The 19,623-nt window shown below is 40.2% G+C and overlaps 2 protein-coding genes across 2 annotated transcripts; both read right to left on the bottom strand.

The window, feature by feature from the left end:
* Window positions 1-764: 764 nt before the first annotated feature.
* LOC146701272 (uncharacterized) lies at window positions 765-5,388 on the bottom strand. The gene is made up of 5 exons (XM_085467721.1): window positions 5,083-5,388; window positions 3,777-3,783; window positions 3,584-3,687; window positions 2,009-2,605; window positions 765-1,657 (listed from the first exon to the last, which is right to left on the bottom strand). Exons 1-5 carry the CDS (start codon window positions 5,122-5,124, stop codon window positions 980-982), a joined length of 1,428 nt encoding a protein of 475 aa, XP_085323847.1. The 5' UTR covers window positions 5,125-5,388; the 3' UTR covers window positions 765-979.
* An 8,717-nt stretch (window positions 5,389-14,105) lies between these two features.
* Window positions 14,106-15,540, bottom strand: LOC146701273 (leukocyte elastase inhibitor-like). The gene is made up of 5 exons (XM_085467703.1): window positions 15,484-15,540; window positions 15,026-15,103; window positions 14,791-14,880; window positions 14,539-14,719; window positions 14,106-14,411 (listed from the first exon to the last, which is right to left on the bottom strand). Exons 2-5 carry the CDS (start codon window positions 15,080-15,082, stop codon window positions 14,185-14,187), a joined length of 555 nt encoding a protein of 184 aa, XP_085323829.1. The 5' UTR covers window positions 15,083-15,103; window positions 15,484-15,540; the 3' UTR covers window positions 14,106-14,184.
* Window positions 15,541-19,623: the final 4,083 nt, after the last annotated feature.

The following is a 19,623-nucleotide window of genomic DNA, read 5'->3' on the forward strand; positions in this document are numbered from 1 at the left end:
CTCCAGAGAGCGTTTTGTGTCGTCTGCTGCCAGCTTGACTTGCTGATCTTTATCTCAGGAGGCAGTGGGTTTTTACCCTCTCCCCCTTTGATCCTGTGCGTTATCGTTTAAAACTCGCTATCTGCATCTTTTGGCTCCAGCACGTCTTTATTGTTAGAGTTGTTGCTTGCTGTGTTCTTCTGCAGGGTGCTGATGATTCATTGTTCTGCTTCTTCTGATGGTAAACGCCTCTGGAAAGCCTGAATATGTGAGCGCGTCTGATTCATACAGAGTTCTGCTCTGCCCCCCCGGACTGATATATGCAGCCAGTGTGAATGTGTGTTATGTATCAATCACATGTTAGGTTCATTAGACTGACACAAGGGTGATGCACGGATGTTGGTGTTTTTAGGGCCAAGTGTGAAAGTGGAAGAAAGACAATTTGCAGGTTTCTTTTGAAATGTTAAAAGAATGTTGGAAATTTGATCAGAATACAGTAAAAATGAGAGAAACAGATATTTTTCTCAGATCATTGTGTTAAATTGTCATAATCGCCATGTTCTCTTTAAGACTATCAGCTCTACTCTAAACAACCCTGAAAGCCTCTGCTGACACATGTCATCAGTTCCTTTCTTTCTTTGTAAACAAGGTCGAGTCTGTCAGGTCAGCAATAGAACTTCCTACAGATGACCCATCAGTGTTTATTCCATGACTGTAAACATGTTTCCATTTGTCACTTCAGTCTTTACTCTGAAATACAGGAAATGACATCATGGCTCAAAATCTTTGTCGTTCAAACAATTCTTTATTTAACAATATTTTAACTTTATTTAACAAAATACATTCAATAAAAACTTAAACAACAGAAAACTGATTTTTAATCCAACCACTGAAAAAAAAAGGTAACGACTGAACACAAACAGAAGAACAATTTATAAAGATTAACATTGAACTATAGGAACAGTTTGATTCACAGCCTCATTTGAACTTTAACTTAAACTTAAGGAGAGCCGACCTGAACTCTGTGGAGCCTGATCTCCAGGGTTTTAAGTTGGACTCTGAAACCAGAGGATGTCTCTCTCTCTTCAGATTCACTCTGATCCTGTGATGGGAATGATTTCAGCCCTGCGTGATCGCGCTGATGTTTGCACAGAGCAGATGATGAAGTGAATGTTTTGGCACAGTGGTAACAGTGAAACAGTTTATTAGTAACGTGGGATCGTTTGTGTGCAGAGTATGAACTGAGATTACTGAAGCTCTTGTCACACTGCTCACAGCTGTAGTTTCCTTCCATGTGTGTACGTTCATGCTCGTTACGACTACCTGACTGTGAGAAGCTTTTGTCACAGTGTCTGCACTTGTATGGTTTCGCTCCTGTGTGGACTCGTTTGTGTCTTTTAAGCTGACTTGCAGTGGTGAAGGATGACCCACACTGATCACAGAGGTGCTTCTTGACCCCACTGTGAAAGAGTTCATGTCGTTTTAAGTCAGCTGATGTGGGGAAGCTTCTCCCACATTCTTTGCAGTATTTCAGTTTGTCTCCAGTGTGTTTACGTTGATGTATTTTTAGGCCGGCTTGCTGACTGAAAGTTTTTCCACAGATGTCACAACGAAAGTCTTTCCCACCACCACAGCGATGACAGGGTTGAGAAGTGGATCCATCTGTGTCGCTCTGCTTCTAAACAAAGACACAAAGACAGTGTAAGTCAGTCCTTCAACACTTTTATCCTGGAAGTCGCCTGAAATAAAGAGCATCTCTGCAGACGTCCAATTACATTTTACTGTTTCAATTAACACACTCAGTTTACTGGGCTACAATAACTACAATACTACCACCATAATACTACAGCAATACTTATTTAATATTACAGTAACATCTGACTTACACTTAAATGAAATGAAAACCTGAATAATGGCTCAGAGCTACTCTTCGGTGCAGTAGAAGTGCTAACATGCTAACACGATTTAATGAGCACACTTGTTCCAAACAGTCAGACTGAACTTACAAGAATAAAATAAAAATACAAACCTCACAGTAACTGCACTTGTAGAGTCTCTTTCTGGTGTGGATCTGTTGGTGTTCTCTCAGGTACTGTGGAGTTTTAAAAGTCTTCTCACACAGGTCACATTGATAAGGTCTCTCCTCAGTGTGGGTAAACATGTGGTGTTGTAACTGTGCGTCTGTTGTAAAGTATTTACCACACTGATCACACCAGTACACATCTTCTCCGGAGTGAATGCGTAGGTGTATATTTCGGTACCCTAGCTGGCTGAAGGTTTTTCCACAGATGTCACAGCTGTATGCCTTAACTCCAGAGTGGGTAACTAGATGACTCTGTAAGTGGCTACTTCGAGTAAAAGCTCTGCCACACTGATCACAGCTGTAAGCTTTAACTCCACTGTGGACGACTTGGTGTCTTTTCAGGGAATTCTTCCAGGAAAACGACTTTCCACACAAGTCACAGCTGAACGGTCTCTCTCCAGTGTGGATGAGCTGATGTTGTTTTAGTTTAAACTTCCAGGTAAAATCCTTCCCACACTCGTCACAGGTGTTTTTTTTCTCTCTCTTTCTTCTGTGAGGTTTGTCGGCCTCCTGAGAGCGCTGACTTCTCGGTCCATGTTGGTCCTGCAGTGACAGAGATACAGAGTCAGTGAGTGAAATGCAGTCATTGAACAAACTGAAGCTTCAAACTCCCTCCATTAACACTAGTTTTAAACCTGAAGGTGGAGTGTGGCACCAAACACCACCAGAACCTGAACGACTGCAGGTGCTGATAAGTTGCGGTCGTGGTATTTCAACATCTAGTTAGCAATACAGAAGACGAGCGAGAATAAATGGAGTAATATTTTTTATGTGGCAGGTAATTTCAAATGCAGCGATTCTATCAGCCCAACAAACATCAGTAAACACACAAACTGTTTGTGTGCAGTTTGTCTCACAATGTGATGTAAAGACTGCAGTAAAATCCTCTGCAGGTTAGTGCAGGATAAGCAGGCAAGTTTACTATAATGTGATGGATTTAAGTAAAGAACAGTGTGTGACTGGTGCACAGTGACTGTGGTGCTCATGTCAGAGTTAGATTACATCAAGTGTAGCAGAGATTAACTTAAACTTAAGCTCATGATGCTGACATTCATTCACTGAGCTCCACCCACATATCAACAGTATAGTGTCTAATATAAAGACAGTGTACTGTCAGTGTAGAGAAAGGAAATCAGCCAGGACAACTCGTGAAACATCTGCTGACATCTGGTTGAATTCACAGAGAGCAGCAGGTCAGCTGATCACAGCCTGCACATTAAAAAAAATCTACTGGAGCTCTCAATAGAAATGATTGTGAGCTGTGACCCTTTTCCCCACACTGAGCCACTACAGCTGATTTTAGGGTTGAATCCTGCTGAATCCCACTTTAACATCTTCCTGCTCATTTTGATGTTTAGAGGCAACGTCACCGTCTAAGATGTAGGCATTGTATACATTGTATACATTATTTCTACATTACATTAATATTGCACAAGGTTCACTTAGTTTAGCATAAAATATACATACTGTATCAGTACTTCAGCTTTTAATGGAGTATTTCTTAACACTAGTATCTGTCACCTTCTGTGTTGAGCTCATTGTTTTCTCTGCAGTGGCTGAGCTGAGTCCAAGTAGCTGAAATTTCCTCTGCTGCTCCGTCAGACTCTTCTCCTCCTCCTGATCAGCTGGGACACAAAACAGAACTTTGTTAAGCTCCACACTGCACTGAAGAGTCAAAGTGTCTTATATGTTCATCTGAGAACACACAGAACACATTTTAGCTTCCTTGGGTGGACAACTTGTTTGAAACAAACACAAAAGGTTTGAACACCGATACCAAATTCAGCAGTATGGCACACCAGTACCAGGAGAGCAATTCCTCTTTAAAATATGCCCTGGCCAAGAAAAAACCCGACAATATACGTGTGCCGTGAGAAATGATAGATAGATAGATAGATAGATAGATAGATAGATAGATAGATAAAATTTATTTCAAACATGCAAATATAATTGAAATAACAACAGAAAAAAATAAAAATAACAAAACTTAAAAATCATCAAGTTTTCATGTAAATATCTATGTCTACAGAATGTGTGTGCTCGAAAAGGAGTAGGGTGAAGTTTTCTTGTTCCTACCCCCTTATTTCAAATTTCATTGCTTACAAATCCATATCCAGGATTCAACATTATTTGATCATATATTTAACTATGTACAAGTCTAACACATTGAACATACACAAATAAAACCATTTTCAGCACGTAAACCAGAACAACAACAAACTACATTTTTTACATAAACTAATCACTCTGTTTATAACAGCCGCTTAATCTCTGAGTTTATTTTCTATCTATGTGACAAAAACCTTAATGAACACTTAAGGTTGGGTTACTCAGGCCTTGATTTATAAAAAATGAGGACACAATGAGACAACTCAGTCACTGAGAGGAAGATTTCCTATATTCATGCAATTTATTATATTTTGAACAATCGTGTGAATTTTTGTATTGATGTACTTGTCTTGATTTCATCTGTATATCCGAGTGGGTGTAGAAATCTGAGCCATCATCTGAGTAAGCCTCATCACAACTTTGCGCTGATAAAGGCAGCTGTGTTTTAGCCTGGAACACATTTATTTTTACATTTCTCATAAATGTATTTCATTATAGCACTTTTACCGCCAACATGTTGGGTCTTTTGGAGCCGGAAGTGACCTTATATGGAAGAAGGGTGGCGCTAGCTAGCTTAGTTAGCAAGCTGCATTCATAAGCTGTGCAGGTGCCACAGAGATGCTAAGTAGCCTTAATAACAGACTAATAAAACAACAGAAACTCTGATTACAATGAGCTCATTTAAAAGCTTTCTTCTAATAAAATTCTTTTCTTCTCTGTGTTTCACAACCTTTTGCTGATATCTTTCTGTGAATTAGTTTAAAGCAGCTTGAGTCAATTTAGTCAGATTTTTTTTTCCAACTTGTTCACAAAAACTTGAGAAGAGACACCGAGGAGAGCAACAGAAAGACTCATTCAGGAGCTAAACTCAAGATTAACTAGACTCGGATTAATATTAGCTCGGTGCTTACCTTTAAATCAGTCTTGACAATAATCGGAGAGAAAAACGCCATAAAGCGGGAACTCGGCTTCTTCTTCTTCTGCTCTTGTATTTTTTGGCGGTTAAAGCTTTAAGGCGCATTACCGCCACCTGCTGGACTGGACTTTTCATGTCCCAAACATCATCAATTGGGCACAAATTTGTTGGAGTTTCTGTTAATAAAAAAGATGGAATTCAAGGATCTTGTTATTTGGTTTGTTCGTTTTCACCATTTACTCTACAATTTTCTGCCAGTGTATAGCAAACCCCACAGCTCAAATCAATGAAGAATTTAGTATTTTTAACATATTGCTTAAGCTGGAACCAGCAGCTATATAGGCCTAATTTTTAATCCAAACATGTGATAGAGGTTTACCACCAGGAGAAGCAGACTGTAAATAAAAGACTGTGCTACTGAAAACTGTTAGTCTGACTTTGGATTGTAAATATGTTTCCTTTTGTCACTTCTGTATTTGTATATGGCTCAAACTATTTGTTATGAAAGCAAAACAAACAAACTGATGTTGTATAAATTGATTCAGGATTATTTACTTCGAGTCCAGAAATCATAGCTGTCTCATCAGATCCAGTTGTGACATTAGCTATAGTTTCCGCGGAGGGTACTTGGTTCTGTATGACAGCACAGCTTTTAGGTTGAATTCAAGCGCTTGAGTACAGCCTGATAATTAGAGGCCTGCAAACATGTTTGCTGATGAACTTTGGAGGTAAAAGTACAGACAGCTATAGAAGACACAGGACACGAGATGGGTTCATTATTTCTTTTGAGTTCCATGTAACAATCCGTAACTCTGTAATTAATGAATGTGCCATTTAATCTTGGCTGCAGCCAAGATTAAATGGCACATTCATTAAATGGCTAAAATGGGTTGGCTGCCGTTCAGCATTTAGCACAAGTCAGCTTTTGATCAGAAAGTTTTCTGGTTTGATCCCTGGCTGCTCCAGTCTGCAGGCGAAATATCCTTGGACAAGATTGTAATCCCAAGCTGCTTTCTGATGCATCCATTGGAGTGTGAATGCTTTATAGAGTTTGTGAAACAGTTGTACGTGTGGTCAGATTGTTTTGTATTTGTGTGTGGATTGAAGCACATGTCTGAGAGCACATCAATCACTGCACATATTTTTTAAAATCTTAGTTTAAATAAAGTTTTTGATTATTTATTATAAAAAAGAGATGATATATATATAATGCAGTGGGCACTCTACCAGCTAACATGTCAGTTAATTTGACACATTGATTTATTTATCATTTCTTTTTCTCTCTCAGCTTTTCAGCTCCATATTTTTTGCCATTTCTTCCACACTCAACTCTGTTCTACAAGGTGAGCCCACAGTTAATGTAGGAGAGGGCAGGTGGCATTAAGAGATTTGATTGGGCAATCTAGGGCCCAGTTAGTTCTTCCTTTTGGTGAAAGCTGGGCTCTTCAGTTCAGCATGGCACAGCTCCAAAGATTCTGCAACATCAAACCCTCTGTCTGCTAATGTTACATCACCTGGGCTGAGGCAGTCCAGGTAATTGCAACAGTTTCTTGAAATTAGTTAATTCAGATATAAACAGAGTGACAGTTTACAGATTCAAACATGTCTCAGAGAAAACAGAAAAAAAACAGTAAAGCCCAACTCTCCTCTTTGTGATCAGGAAGACAAAATTCAACTTCCTGATCAAGTAGACAAATCATTCAACCAGCTTCTAGAAAAGGAAGATATTCAAAAGTTGAAAGAAATGGAACTCCTAGACAGGGAAGAAACTTTGAGCTCCAAGCAAAGCTTGATAAAGCACTAGAAAAACTAGTGCTGAAGGACAAAAAGAATCAGGAGCTGCAAGTAAAGCTTGATGAAAGACCGCACACAAATGAAGAGTTTCTTCAAGAAAAAAGGCTACAGGAGATAAAACAGAAGGAAATGGATTTCAAGCTCCAGGACATGGAGAAACACAACAAAGGCTTGCAAATCAAGCTTAATGAAGCTCTGCAAAAAATGAAAGAACTCCTCCAAGAAAAACAACAACAGGACATGAAGCAGTGCAAACTCCAAGGCATGGAGGAAAAATACAAAGCGCTTCAGGTAAAGCTTGATAAAACACTGAACAAAAATAAAGAGTTGCTTCAAGAACAAAAGCAACAAGAAATTAAACAGAAACAAACGGACTGCAAGCTTGAAGACGTGCAGGAAAAATACACAGCGCTGAAAATGAAACTTGATAAAGCACTGCAAAGAAATAAAGATTTCCTTCAAGAGAAAGAACAGCAAGACATGAAACAGAAACATCTGGATTGCAAACTTCAGAACATCGAGAAACACAACGAAGGCTCGCAAGTAATGCTTGATGAAGCTCTGCAAAAGAATAAAGAAATCCTTGAAGAGAAAGAAAAACTGGACCAGAGAGACACGCAGTGCCAACTCCAAGGTGTGCAGGAACAATACGGAGCGCTGCAGGTAAAGCTTGATGAAACACTGCACAAATATCAAGAGCTGCTTCAAGACCAAGAACAACAGGAAATAAAGCAGAAAGAAGACAAAGAAATTCTCCAGGACTTTGAGAGGAAAAACCAAAACCTGCAAGAACTTTATAACAAACTGAACTACAAAACACCTGAACTGGAAGAGGAAAAGGAAAAACTGCAAAACCAATGCTCAGAGATGCAGAGTAAGCTCAATGACATGCTGAGAAAAAACACAGAAGTCGAGGAACTTTCAGACAACGTGAAGTGCAAAAACACTGAGATGCAGGTGCTAAAGCAACAACTAGAGAAAACAAACGAAGACCTGCAGTGTTCACTTCAAGAAATCGAGAGCAGAAGTCAGCAGTTGGAAGACACACACAACAAATTACAACAGAGTTATACAGAGCTGCACGAGGCAAAGCTAATGCAGGAGGCAACATCTAAAGAAATGAAAGAAAGGCTCGAAGACAAACAAGCCAAATTAGAAGAAGTGGAGAAAACATGCAAGAGACTTGAGCAGGAGAATGCAGAAACAATCGATCAGTTGAGAACCCTCATCCTAGAGAAAAAAGTGCTCGTGGAAAAGCTCATGGAAAAGAAGAAAAAACGCTTCTGCTTCTTCTGGAGGAGGGACACTCCTGCTTTTTCTACTTTTTCTACTTTTTCTACTGCTAATGTCACCTCGTCTTCCTCCACCTCTGTTCCATCTTAATTTTCACCTCTCCTCTCTCTTTCTCTCCCTTTCTCTCCTGACACCTCTCCCTCCCCTGTCTCCCTTTAACTCCTATCACCTGTCCCATCTCCCCCCCCCCCCCCCCCTCTCTCTTTTCACCCTCACCCACCAACCAGTCCCGACAGTTGACTGCCTCCTCTAGAGCCTGGTTCTGTCATAGGTTTCTTCCTTTAAAGGGAGTTTTTCCTATCCACTGTCGCACCTAGTGCTTGCTCAGAGGGGATTGTTGGGGTTTTCTCTCCTCTATCTCTTTCCTCCTTTCTATCCCTTTCCTTTACCTTCTTCTTTACAACCCCTCCCCCCCTTTCTATTTCCTCAATAATTTAATAATAAACACAATTGGCAAAATTTTAAAAAGTCAGATCAATGTCTTCATTCAAGAATGAATTGTCTTTGTCACGGGGTCATGTGTATTTTGTGTTTTCCTCGGGCTGGTGATCCTTGCAGTTGTTGAGCCCAAGAGTCCAGATTTTTAGTGTTTTAATCACATTTAGTGTTACATTTTAGATCACAACAAAAGGATATCCACAATTTAGGATTCAGGCATTTGTCTTTTTCAATATCATAATCATTCTATGATTGAGTCGGTTACAGAAGCAGCAGTTAGCAGCAATAACTTCAATTCATCAACATTTGCAAGCATTTCTTTATACACAGCATTTCTGTCAGGTTGAGGTCTGGACTTCCATGCAGTAGATTTGCTGCTGTGCTTGGGCTCATTATCCTGTTGCATGGCCTAATTTAGGAGAAGCTTTAGCTGTTGGACAGACGGCCTCACATTTGACTCTAGAAAACTTTGGCATACAGAGGAGTTCGTGGACTGCAAGGTGCTTATTGCTTGTGTCTGCAGAACAAGCTCAAATCACCACAATTGAACCAGCGTACTTGACAGTGGATTTGAGGTGTTTGTGCTGTGTTTGATTTTTGCTGAAGTTACTGCTGTGCATTATGACCAAACCTCCACTTTAGTCTCATCTTTTAAAAATATGTTGCTCCAGAAGCTTTCAAGGGCAAATTTGCAAACCTCAACTGAGTTGTTGTGTTCTCTTTAGAGACAAGAAGCTTTCTCCTGGCGGCCCTTCCAGACCAACCATACTTGTTTTGTCTTTTTCTAATTAAACTGTCTTGAACATTAACATGCTGTTTAAGGCCTGTAGAGGCTCAGATGCAGCTCTTGGGTATTGTGCAGTTTCTGTGAGCACTGAACAGTCTTTGTGGTGGATCTGAATGCTCCAGACTAGCAAACTTGCTCATGGTCAGTTAATCAAGTGCATAGAGCCCTGTGATGAATTTTCACATTTACTCTGTGAATCTTCATTCTTCTAGCTAGTCTTTACTCTTCTAGAAGCTTTCTTTGCTCAGACGTCTGCAGCATTGAATCTATGTCTTCTCCACTGCTATTCCAAACAAGGTGCTGATGCAGGGGTCATTAGCACAGTAAGATTTAAGTGCACAAAATGTTCACATCATAATAGTAATAATAATTAGAGGAGAGTATTATGTAGTCCAAGAAGTGTGTGGCAAAGTTTTCAGTGCGGAGGAGGGAACCATGGTGTTCAGGAGCCAAACTGCTTTGGGGGAAAATGCTATTGCACAATCTTGCCGACCTGCTCCTGATGACGCAGTCGTCTTCTGGAGGGAAGTGTGGTAAACAGTTGATGGGAAGGGTGATGCGGGTCAGCCATGATGCTAGTGGCTTTCCCAGTGAGGTGTAAATATCCTGTAGACTGGGTAGAGAGCTGCCAATAACACGCTGTGCGGTCCACACAATCCTCTGGAGGGCTCTGCGATTGGACGCATGACAGTTTTCATACCAGACTGTGATGCAGCGGGTTAGGATGCTCTGCATGGTACCTCTGTAGAAAGTATTAAAGATGGGTTTGGGGATGTGCACCTTCTTCAGTCGTCTCTTAAAATGCAGTCGCTGCTGAGCTCTTTTAGTCACTGATTTGATGTTGCTGGTCCAGGACAGGTCCAGGGGCGGATCTAGAGAAATTTTTCCAGGCTGGCATGGAAATCAAATGGGGTGGCAAAATCAAAGCCTTGTTTTAAACACATATGCAGGTGTTACATATGATTAATATACATTAAGCATATGTTTCATATAAATATGGTCTATAACTTAATTATTTTCTATAGCCCACATAATTAAACATTTCAGTTACATAAAATGTGTGTACTGTATAGCCTGTATAATAAATAAATATGTAACCAATAAGTATAAAATCCAGAAAGCTACACAACACTGGGCGGGGGCTCATTTCCAAACACAAGTCTAACTTAAGTTTCATACTGTTTTTGTTAGAAAAAAATCAAATTGTACTGACTACTACTACTGCCAGAAAGCTGCACTGTCACAAACAATTATTGAAACCTCATTTTTCATGATTTGTTGGGTCAATATTCTGAGGTCCAAAATATAATTGGCCATTTTTGGCTGCTTTTGATTGTTGTTGTTTTTTTTACCTTGTCTTTCTTGGTATCATTCTTTTCAGCACAACCTCACACGTCCAAATTTACAGTTATTAAAACAACTGGTCTGAAATCACACAAACACATAAAACCCTAGTAGTAGTTATATTTTCTCTTTACTATAAAAACCACAGACATGTTTAGTAAATTATTTTCATAACTTGAAATGCAAATATAAGTGGTAATTTTTTTTAAAATTAATATTAAACAAAAATTTTGTAAATAATAAAGTTATATACAACTATTCATCTAAAAATGCAGGCAATGCATCTGGGGTTCTTATTTTTATTTTTTTGCACAGCCATTTTAAAAATACTACAACAATCAGGTGTCACAATAAGACGCCCCACAAATTATTTGTGCCAGTAAAAAAAAAAAATGTCAACCACAAGACAGAGAAGAACATCACAGGGAGAAACCCTGCAGGCCTGACAGCAGGTGTATCGCTCATTCTGTTTTCCACCTGGAGACAGTGTTCACACGGCATTCTGCCTGTGTAACTTGTGTAACTACACAAGTTAACACAATTCAATTCAATTCAATTTTATTTATATAGCGCCAAATCACAACAAAAGTCGCCTCAAGGCGCTTCATAGATACAGAGAAAAACCCAACAATCATATGACCCCCTATGAGCAAGCACTTGGGCGACAGTGGGAAGGAAAAACTCCCTTTTAACAGGAAGAAACCTCCAGCTGAACCAGGCTCAGGGAGGGGCGGGGCCATCTGCTGCGACCGGTTGGGGTGAGAGAAGGAAAACAGGATAAAAGACCTGCTGTGGAAGAGAGACAGAGGTTAATAACAGATATGATTCAATGCAGAGAGGTCTATTAACTCATACTGAGTGAGAAAGGTGACTGGAAAGGAAAAACTCAATGCATCATGGGAATCCCCGGCAGCCTACGTCTATTGCAGCATAACTAAGGGAGGATTCAAGGTCACCTGGTCCAGCCCTAACTATATGCTTTAGCAAAGAGGAAAGTTTTAAGCCTAATCTTGAAAGTAGAGATAGTGTCTGTCTCCCGAATCCAAACTGGAAGCTGGTTCCACAGAAGAGGGGCTGTAGTCGCAAATTTTGAAGCCATCCTGATAATCTTCTTCCACCAACGATGTGGAGATCCAACCCTTTTAGATCCAATTAAAATCAAGACACTCAAAAAGATGCTCTGTAAAAGAGTAGAAAAAATAGATACAGACATGTGCTGCATGAAAGACGTTAGGGAAGGTTAGTTAGCTGGAGAGCGAGTTAGGCAGGAGAACTCTCAGCAGCATTAACTGCCCTGTTACTGCACCACCTTAATAAACCATGGTGAAGCAAAATGTCTTGTGCTTAAGACTCTACATGAAAGTTAAAATATATATGTTCAGTGCACATAGATATATAGTGTATAGTTATACATATCACACAAAAATCCACCACATTTCCCCTTGTGGTACCTGGAGGTACCACCTAAAAAGACCCAATGACTAAAGAAGAACAAAAATCGTGAAAACGAATGCGTGCGCTGTTTTTTTGCTAACATACTTTAAAGCAAGCTCTAAATAGAATATAAGAATTTGTATAAAGATCCCACACAGTTGTTGCTCTATTGAATAAACCCCAGAAACCTCATAGTCATCAACATAACATTCTTCCAACGCTTCATTTCTCTTAGTCAATTAATTTAAGACTAATTGATTCCTCTTCATTTGCAAATCATACTACACAGTATCCTTATCAGAATACTCAAGAAACTTAAAACTAGCCTAATTACAGTAAAATGAAAGTGAGGCATGAAACACATCAGCAGAGACACATAATACATACACGGATTACACAACACCATATGTGACATTAAAAATAATACAATAAAACAATTAATTCCCAATTTTGGATTTCATCTTGGTCAGGTTCAACTTCTTTTTCTGAACAACTTCTCAGTGTGGGCTTTGAAATGTTCTTTGACCATCACTTCATCTTCTTCATCTGACATAAACCCACCAAGAGCATTCTCTTTGTGGGCCGGTACTGCTCACCCGAGTAAACACGAGCTGACATTGACATGAATTAAACATAAAACATTATATACAGTATAAGATTTTGTAAGGTAAACCTAGTTCATACAAATGAAGTAAAGAAAAGTTATTAAAACAAAACGTGCCTTGCTGTTTATTCTTTCAGTGTCCCACAGTAGCACATTTCCTGCTAGGAAAATGTCAGAAGTCACATCATTTCTGTAAATTGGGAAGTAACTGTAATACATCAAGTCACCTCTGTCTCTTGTTACCAGGACTTTTTAAAATGAATGGTGCAACATGGAAAGAGGCCCTACACAAGAGTTTAGCTTTGAGCTCAATATGCGATGATCCTTTCAGCCATGACATCTCTGACATGGGAAACCAGGGAATTTGATTAGAAAATGGTGAAGGATTTTCTTTTCAGTTAGAAACTGGATTTGTGTAACATGTTGGTGAAAAGCCCCCAAAGAAACCAGCATATGATCAGTCGCTATATTGCATTTAATACAAACGTCCTTCGTGTATCCTTTGAATACAGAACAGATCATTTCTGATATCTATGAGTAAACCCAACGAGCACGTGTCCCAAAAGACCCCACAGTGTTTTTATCTGGCTTTTCCCTGACAGTTAGTGGACACTGACAGATGTGTGCTGAATATGAAAGGAAACAAAAGAACTAAAGAAGGTTTGCAGGGTTAAAAACAAGAACTACATGAAGGTTGTTTCATCCTGCTGTAACTTATGACAGAAGCATCTTTTGTTTGTTTTTTCATTTATTTACACAAAGACAGATGTTGAAATAACAGGAGTAACAGTTTAATTCAATTGAAATCGGTCCAATCGTCTATAGTGAAATTATTGTTTTTCATTAGTTGGCAAAAGATGGGGGTTGTTGACGGCAATTCAGTGAATGCAACAGGGGAGGACGCCAGTTTGGATGGAGGGGAATCAGCAGGACAGATGAGATTTTGTTTAGGAGTCGAGTAGTTGTGTGAATGAGGAGAGGAGAGCACATTAGACTGCTGAGAGACGGGGAGGTAGTCAAGCACTGACCACATGTCTTCTTGGATTTCAGCAAAACAGATGGGCTCATCTCGGTCTTGAAATAATTCAACTCGGGGTTGAACTGATGCAGTTTGAGAGGCATCTACAGGAGAGGCAGGGGTGGGTGAGGGCTGCTGAGACTGCGCAGTGATGGGGAGGGGGTCGAGCTCTTCCAGCACTGACAGCAGTTCTTCCTCACTGTCTGCGACAAAGGCTTCCTCTGTCTGGAACTGAAGGGCTGCAACAGGGGAGTCCAATGAGGTGTCCTCAGGGAAATTCATGTGAGAGGCAGGGGAGACCTGATTTTCTTGACAGAGAGGTGTTACAAAATCTTATACTGTATATAATGTTTTATGTTTAATTCATGTCAATGTCAGCTCGTGTTTACTCGGGTGAGCAGTACCGGCCCACAAAGAGAATGCTCTTGGTGGGTTTATGTCGGATGAAGAAGATGAAGTGATGGTCGGCAACAAACTCAGCGGGAATCGTTATAGAGCGGACTTCCATGTCAACCCCAGTGGCAGCAGCAGCCTCAGCTCCTTCTTCATTTACATCCACGAAAGCCTTGTGGACAACTTTGGACACTATCAGGTCATTTGCTGGAGACATTCCTAGTAGATGAAGAGCCCAGAAATCAGTTGTGTTTTTTTCTTTACCAGATGATGTTTTGCAGTTTTTGTGCTCTCAATATAACTGTATAATTGATTCAGTGTGTCTCATTGGTGCAATATTTCTCACCAGAGAAGTCTCTCTTGTAGATGTCAAAAGCGTTCTCCATTCCCATGTTGGTCAGGATTTTCTCCAAGTCATACTTCTCCTCCATCTTAAATCGAGGGAGCTTGACATCAACCTCGTTGGGGCTCATCATGTCTGGGCGAGTCCAGTCCACAAAGTTCTGATAGGTCAGCTCCTTCTCCAGCTGTGTGGATACAGTGTCACTAGCTTGTCTGATTGAAACTGGACATTAAAGTACTGGTAAGTGCATCTTACCTTTTCCAAGCCTGTGGTATCATCTTCTATGTCATTAGGCAGGAATATGAGCATGCTGAGGTCATTTCCTTTATACGGCATCTCAAGAATCTGTCCAGAAACATTGTTTTTATTTATTACTCCATCAAAGATGATCTGACTTCCTAATCTAGAAATTTAGGCTGATATTTGTAAAAGACAAGTTTTAGATCATGCTGGTGAAATCCTGTAATAAGCTGAAAGTGATGGATGTTACCTTGCAGTTGGCCTCAGGAATGGTCGCAAAAGGAAATTTACTTTTCTGCTGCATCATCTTCACCGGCTTAGTGTCGTTCTGAAAAATAGGGGAGACAAGAGAAATGTTTTTTGTGTTTAGTCTCAAAATGATCTCAAAAAGTTCTGTCATGGTTTTATTCCAGCCATTGAGTGGATTTGGATGTAGAGCACACGTCACAACACAATTTGTTCTTGTTAGCCGAAGTTTGTGATGTGCTGTTGTTTGAGATTTATTTGAGAACTTATTGGATATTACATGAATAATAAACTGCATTGCATAACTGCATAAAGTTGGAAAGTGATCGTCCTAAAAGCACGATTTTATCCCCTCAGAGCTCCAGGCTTTATGTTCTCATTCAGCAAAGTCCACAGCTCGTTTGTAGTATGACAGATCAAAGTATAACTGCACCATCCTATGCTGCCTTTCTGCACTGTTACCTTGTTCAGTCGAAACTGCGCATCAGCAGTCTTCTCCTCCTTAAACTGCGTGTTCCAGCTGCCCTTGAAGTAAATGGCATTCACGAGAACCAGCTTCGTCAGGCTACCCACTGTATCCTGGCTTAGCAAGTCCTTGATTTTATCTGGTAAAAAGAATTTATGAAAACTATTAACTATTACCAAAGATGCACTAGTTACTGTACAACATCTTCAGCTATAAAATCAGAAAACAGGGCAACAGCAAGATGGTTTTTATTTTTAAAAAAGGGGGAAAAAGCTTTATGATCAGTATAACAGGGAACAAAAAACAAAAATTCAAGTGTAGGCTTGAACAAAATTCAAGCCTACGCTTGAAGCCACTGAGGCACAGCTGGCTGCCGGCAGAGCCGGCGGGCACGCCGGTGCAGCCCCCTCTAGCTTCTGCTCGGTGGCTACTGGGTGACGCCTCGTCTGGGGATCCTCAGCCCTTCCCATGAGGGTGGCACGGATGCCCCTCCGGTGGTCCTCCTTGGGCTCTCGCACTCTGGGGCCTCTGGATGTCTGGGGCCTGGATCTCCTCCATGCCTGCTTCATGGCCTGGGGGACGGGGCTATGGCTCGCTACATCCTCTTGCAGACCATTACATGTGGAAACCATTTGAATACAAGCGCACTGATCCACACAGGTGTGCACACGGGTGTTCACTGCTCGTAGACTTAAATTACACCTTTCTTGGCTGCTACTTCAAAGCACATTGTGTGCTGTCTGTCCTGCGTGCTGCACAACAACATTGAATATTTAGTATTTACTGCTGTTTACACTTAGCTAGATTAATGCGATGGTGTTGTGTTTAGAAAGTTGCTTTGGTTTTTTTTGCTTGTTTTCTATTCTTTCTCTCTCAACAGGTGATCCAGGAGATTTTATTTATTTATTTATTTTCCCCCTTTCTCACTGTCCCTCTCCCCTTCTGTTTTTCTTTTCCTTCCTCTTTCTTTCTCCCTTTCCTGTCCCTCACTCATGTCTGTCCCGTCTGTAACAACTGAAAATGAAATAAAATAAATAATAAAAACAAAGGTCGATCAAATGGACCAATACGGCAATGCCGCGATGATCCATTTGGCAAAATAAATCCATTGGGTATCCTTGTTGGTCTTCAGACAAATATTCTGACGGCTAAAGAACCAAATGGGACAGGCAAAAAAAAAAAAGAAAGAAGCCACTGAGGTGGTTGTTAGCGGGGGTGACGCGATGCTTCTGGTATGCATGAATTAATTAAACAGTCCAATAACTCCAGCAGTACTTATCTTGTCCTTTTTGGTCTTTGTTCCAAACATTTTAAGATAAAAGCGCAGCGGTCACAAACGTTTTGCCTTCTTATGATTAACAACACACCTGACGCTGATTACGTGCGTCCACCTTAAATACCTTACATAAACCTACCATACAGGAACTTAAAAAGGTGGAATCCTCAGTGGTGCTTGGTGCCACACCCTCAGGGACTTTAATGTTATATAAAAACACTGACAGCTCAATATCTGCCTCAGTCACTCTCCCCGATCCAGCTGAGTCACCAATAGGAAAAATCTGCTTTTCACAGGAACTTGGTAACAGCAATAAGAGAATACGTAGTTTATTCCAAGAAGATATCGTCTCTCTCCCATATATAACATCTTATTGGAACCGATATGTTCCAGATATCAAGTGGAAGACAGTCTGGATGGTCCCCCATAAATATTTGATTGTAAATAAGGTGAAAGAAGTCTCATTTAAAATTCTACATAAATGTTATCCAGCCAGTCACTACATGGTCAAATGTAAAAGGGACATAAATACTAATTGTACTTTCTGTGGGGATCATCCAGAAACTGTGACGCATCTTTTTTGGTACTGTTCTTTTACACAGAGATTCTGGAAGGAATTTAGCAGATTTGTTATTGTCCATATTTTAAGGGAGTTTTCTTTACGATGGGAAAATGTTTTATTCTGTTTGTTTAAGTTCCCCAAGAAGTATGATAAAAAATTTTTATGATGAATTTGTTCATACTTTTAGCTACATTTTTTATCCATAAATGTAAGTTTACTAACAAAACACCATATTTCTGTCATTATTTTAAGGATGTGGAAATGTACATACAATCAATATCAGACTCCACCAACACAAAGGCTCTCAAAACAATACATGTATGTGTATTCTTATAATTGTTACCTTTTTCTTTTACTCTTGGCTTTTTGTGTTCATGTTCTGTTGTTTTGTATACTTCATCTGTTCGTATGTTGTATACTCATTGTTTATTAAATAAAGTTTAAAAAAAAGAAACTTAAAAAGGTTACCTCTAGCGGCAACATGAGGTATCAACCCAAAAATGGCTCCTACAAAAATAATGGGATTAAGATTGTCTCATTTCCAGCAGGTGGCACCACAGTCCTATAACCCTCATAGAAAGTCCTTGTATCCTATTATTATAGATGGTAGATTTATAAATGGCCTGTATTTGTATCGCGCTTTTATAAAAACAATGAATGAATTTCCTGCTGCACTTAAGATAATATAAAGATATAGAATCAATAGCAGCCAATCCTAAATGGGCCTGAAAAATAAAAATATGTTAAAGACACAAGTGATCAAAGTAGAAGTACCCATCACATAATATAATAAGAATAGAAGAATTGGCCTGCTATTTACAGCAACATACTGCTGTGATGGTTTTATTAATAGCATGAAACCAAACAGTAAAACCCAGAGATAATGCTGCTTAATACTGAATAGAAATTAGACTGGAAGAACTGGAAACAGAAAATAATGTGGACGGTGGACAATCCGGTAATAATGTCTCAACTGAACACAACACAACTGATCCCCAAGGATTTACAGTGGAGATCATTTAAAGTTACATTATGCTTACCTTGTGTCTGCTTCTCCACCCAGCTGTTGATGTGGACCCTGGCCTCCTCTGCATTTCCTTTGAAGTCCACAGACTCGAGCTCAGCGTTGTAATGCTTTTTGGTGCCTTTTAAAAATTCCTGGAATTGTGAAAATAAGTCACTCGAAACAGATTCAACAAACTACGGAGACTTCAATCAAGTTCAGTCACTGTGTTAAAACATTTTCAGTCCTTTGGATGCAGTTGAAGCTTGAACTAACCAGTCAGCCTTTGTCTAATAAAAGATTAAAGCAAATAGCTTGTTGGATGCCAATTTAAGTAGCCAGCATAGAAAAATACACAGATTGTGGGTAAGCTGGTTTGTAACGTTTCGGTTCAGATGGCAGCAGTTTTTGCTGACAAATGTAAGTTTTAGTATTTCTAAGTATTAATAAATTACTGTTTTACTTCTTTATATATTTCTTTATACTATTTGCAAATATTTTAAAAGTTTAATCTGCTGTGATGACTGGAACACAAAGGAGAGAAATGGTGCCTTGTCTCTTGTTATGAACTGTAAATAGCTAAGTGCTTAGAGCAGCTGGTCCTAGCACACTTCAAATCCTGTCTCCCCCCCACCCTGGACCCCCACCAATTTGCATACCGCCAGAACAGGAGCACAGAGGATGCAGTCTCCATCGCACTGCACTCTGTCCTCTCACACCTGGACAACAACAACACCTACGCCAGAATGCTGTTTATAGACTTCAGTTCAGCATTCAATACAATCCACCCCTCACAACTCATCAGGAAACTGACAGACCTGGGCATCAGTTCCCTCATCTGCAAATGGTTACTGGACTTCCTGACCAACCGCCCCCAACATGTCCGGCTGGATAACCGCTGCTCATCTACCATCACAATGAACACCGGTGTACCACAAGGCTGTGTGATGAGCCCTTTCCTCTACTCCCTCTTCACCCACGACTGCAGACCTGCTGATGGTTCCAACACCATCATTAAGTTTGCAGATGACACCACGGTGATTGGCCTCATCAGTGACAACGATGAGGCCGCCTACAGGGAGGAGGTGGATCGTCTGGCTGAGTGGTGCGACACAAACAACCTGCTGCTTAACACCGAGAAGACCAAGGAGCTCATCGTGGACTACAGGAGGAATGCTGACCCACATCCACCCATCCACATTAAGGGGACGGCTGTGGAGCGTGTGAGCAGCTTCAAGTTCCTGGGAGTCCACATCTCCGAGGATCTCACCTGGACGACCAACTGCTCCAAGCTG

This window comes from Copadichromis virginalis, linkage group LG9 (genome assembly GCF_057382275.1).
Source record: "Copadichromis virginalis isolate Kocher_CV1m ecotype Utaka linkage group LG9, C_Virginalis_male_GT1.1, whole genome shotgun sequence".
In the NCBI taxonomy this organism is placed as follows: domain Eukaryota; kingdom Metazoa; phylum Chordata; class Actinopteri; order Cichliformes; family Cichlidae; genus Copadichromis; species Copadichromis virginalis.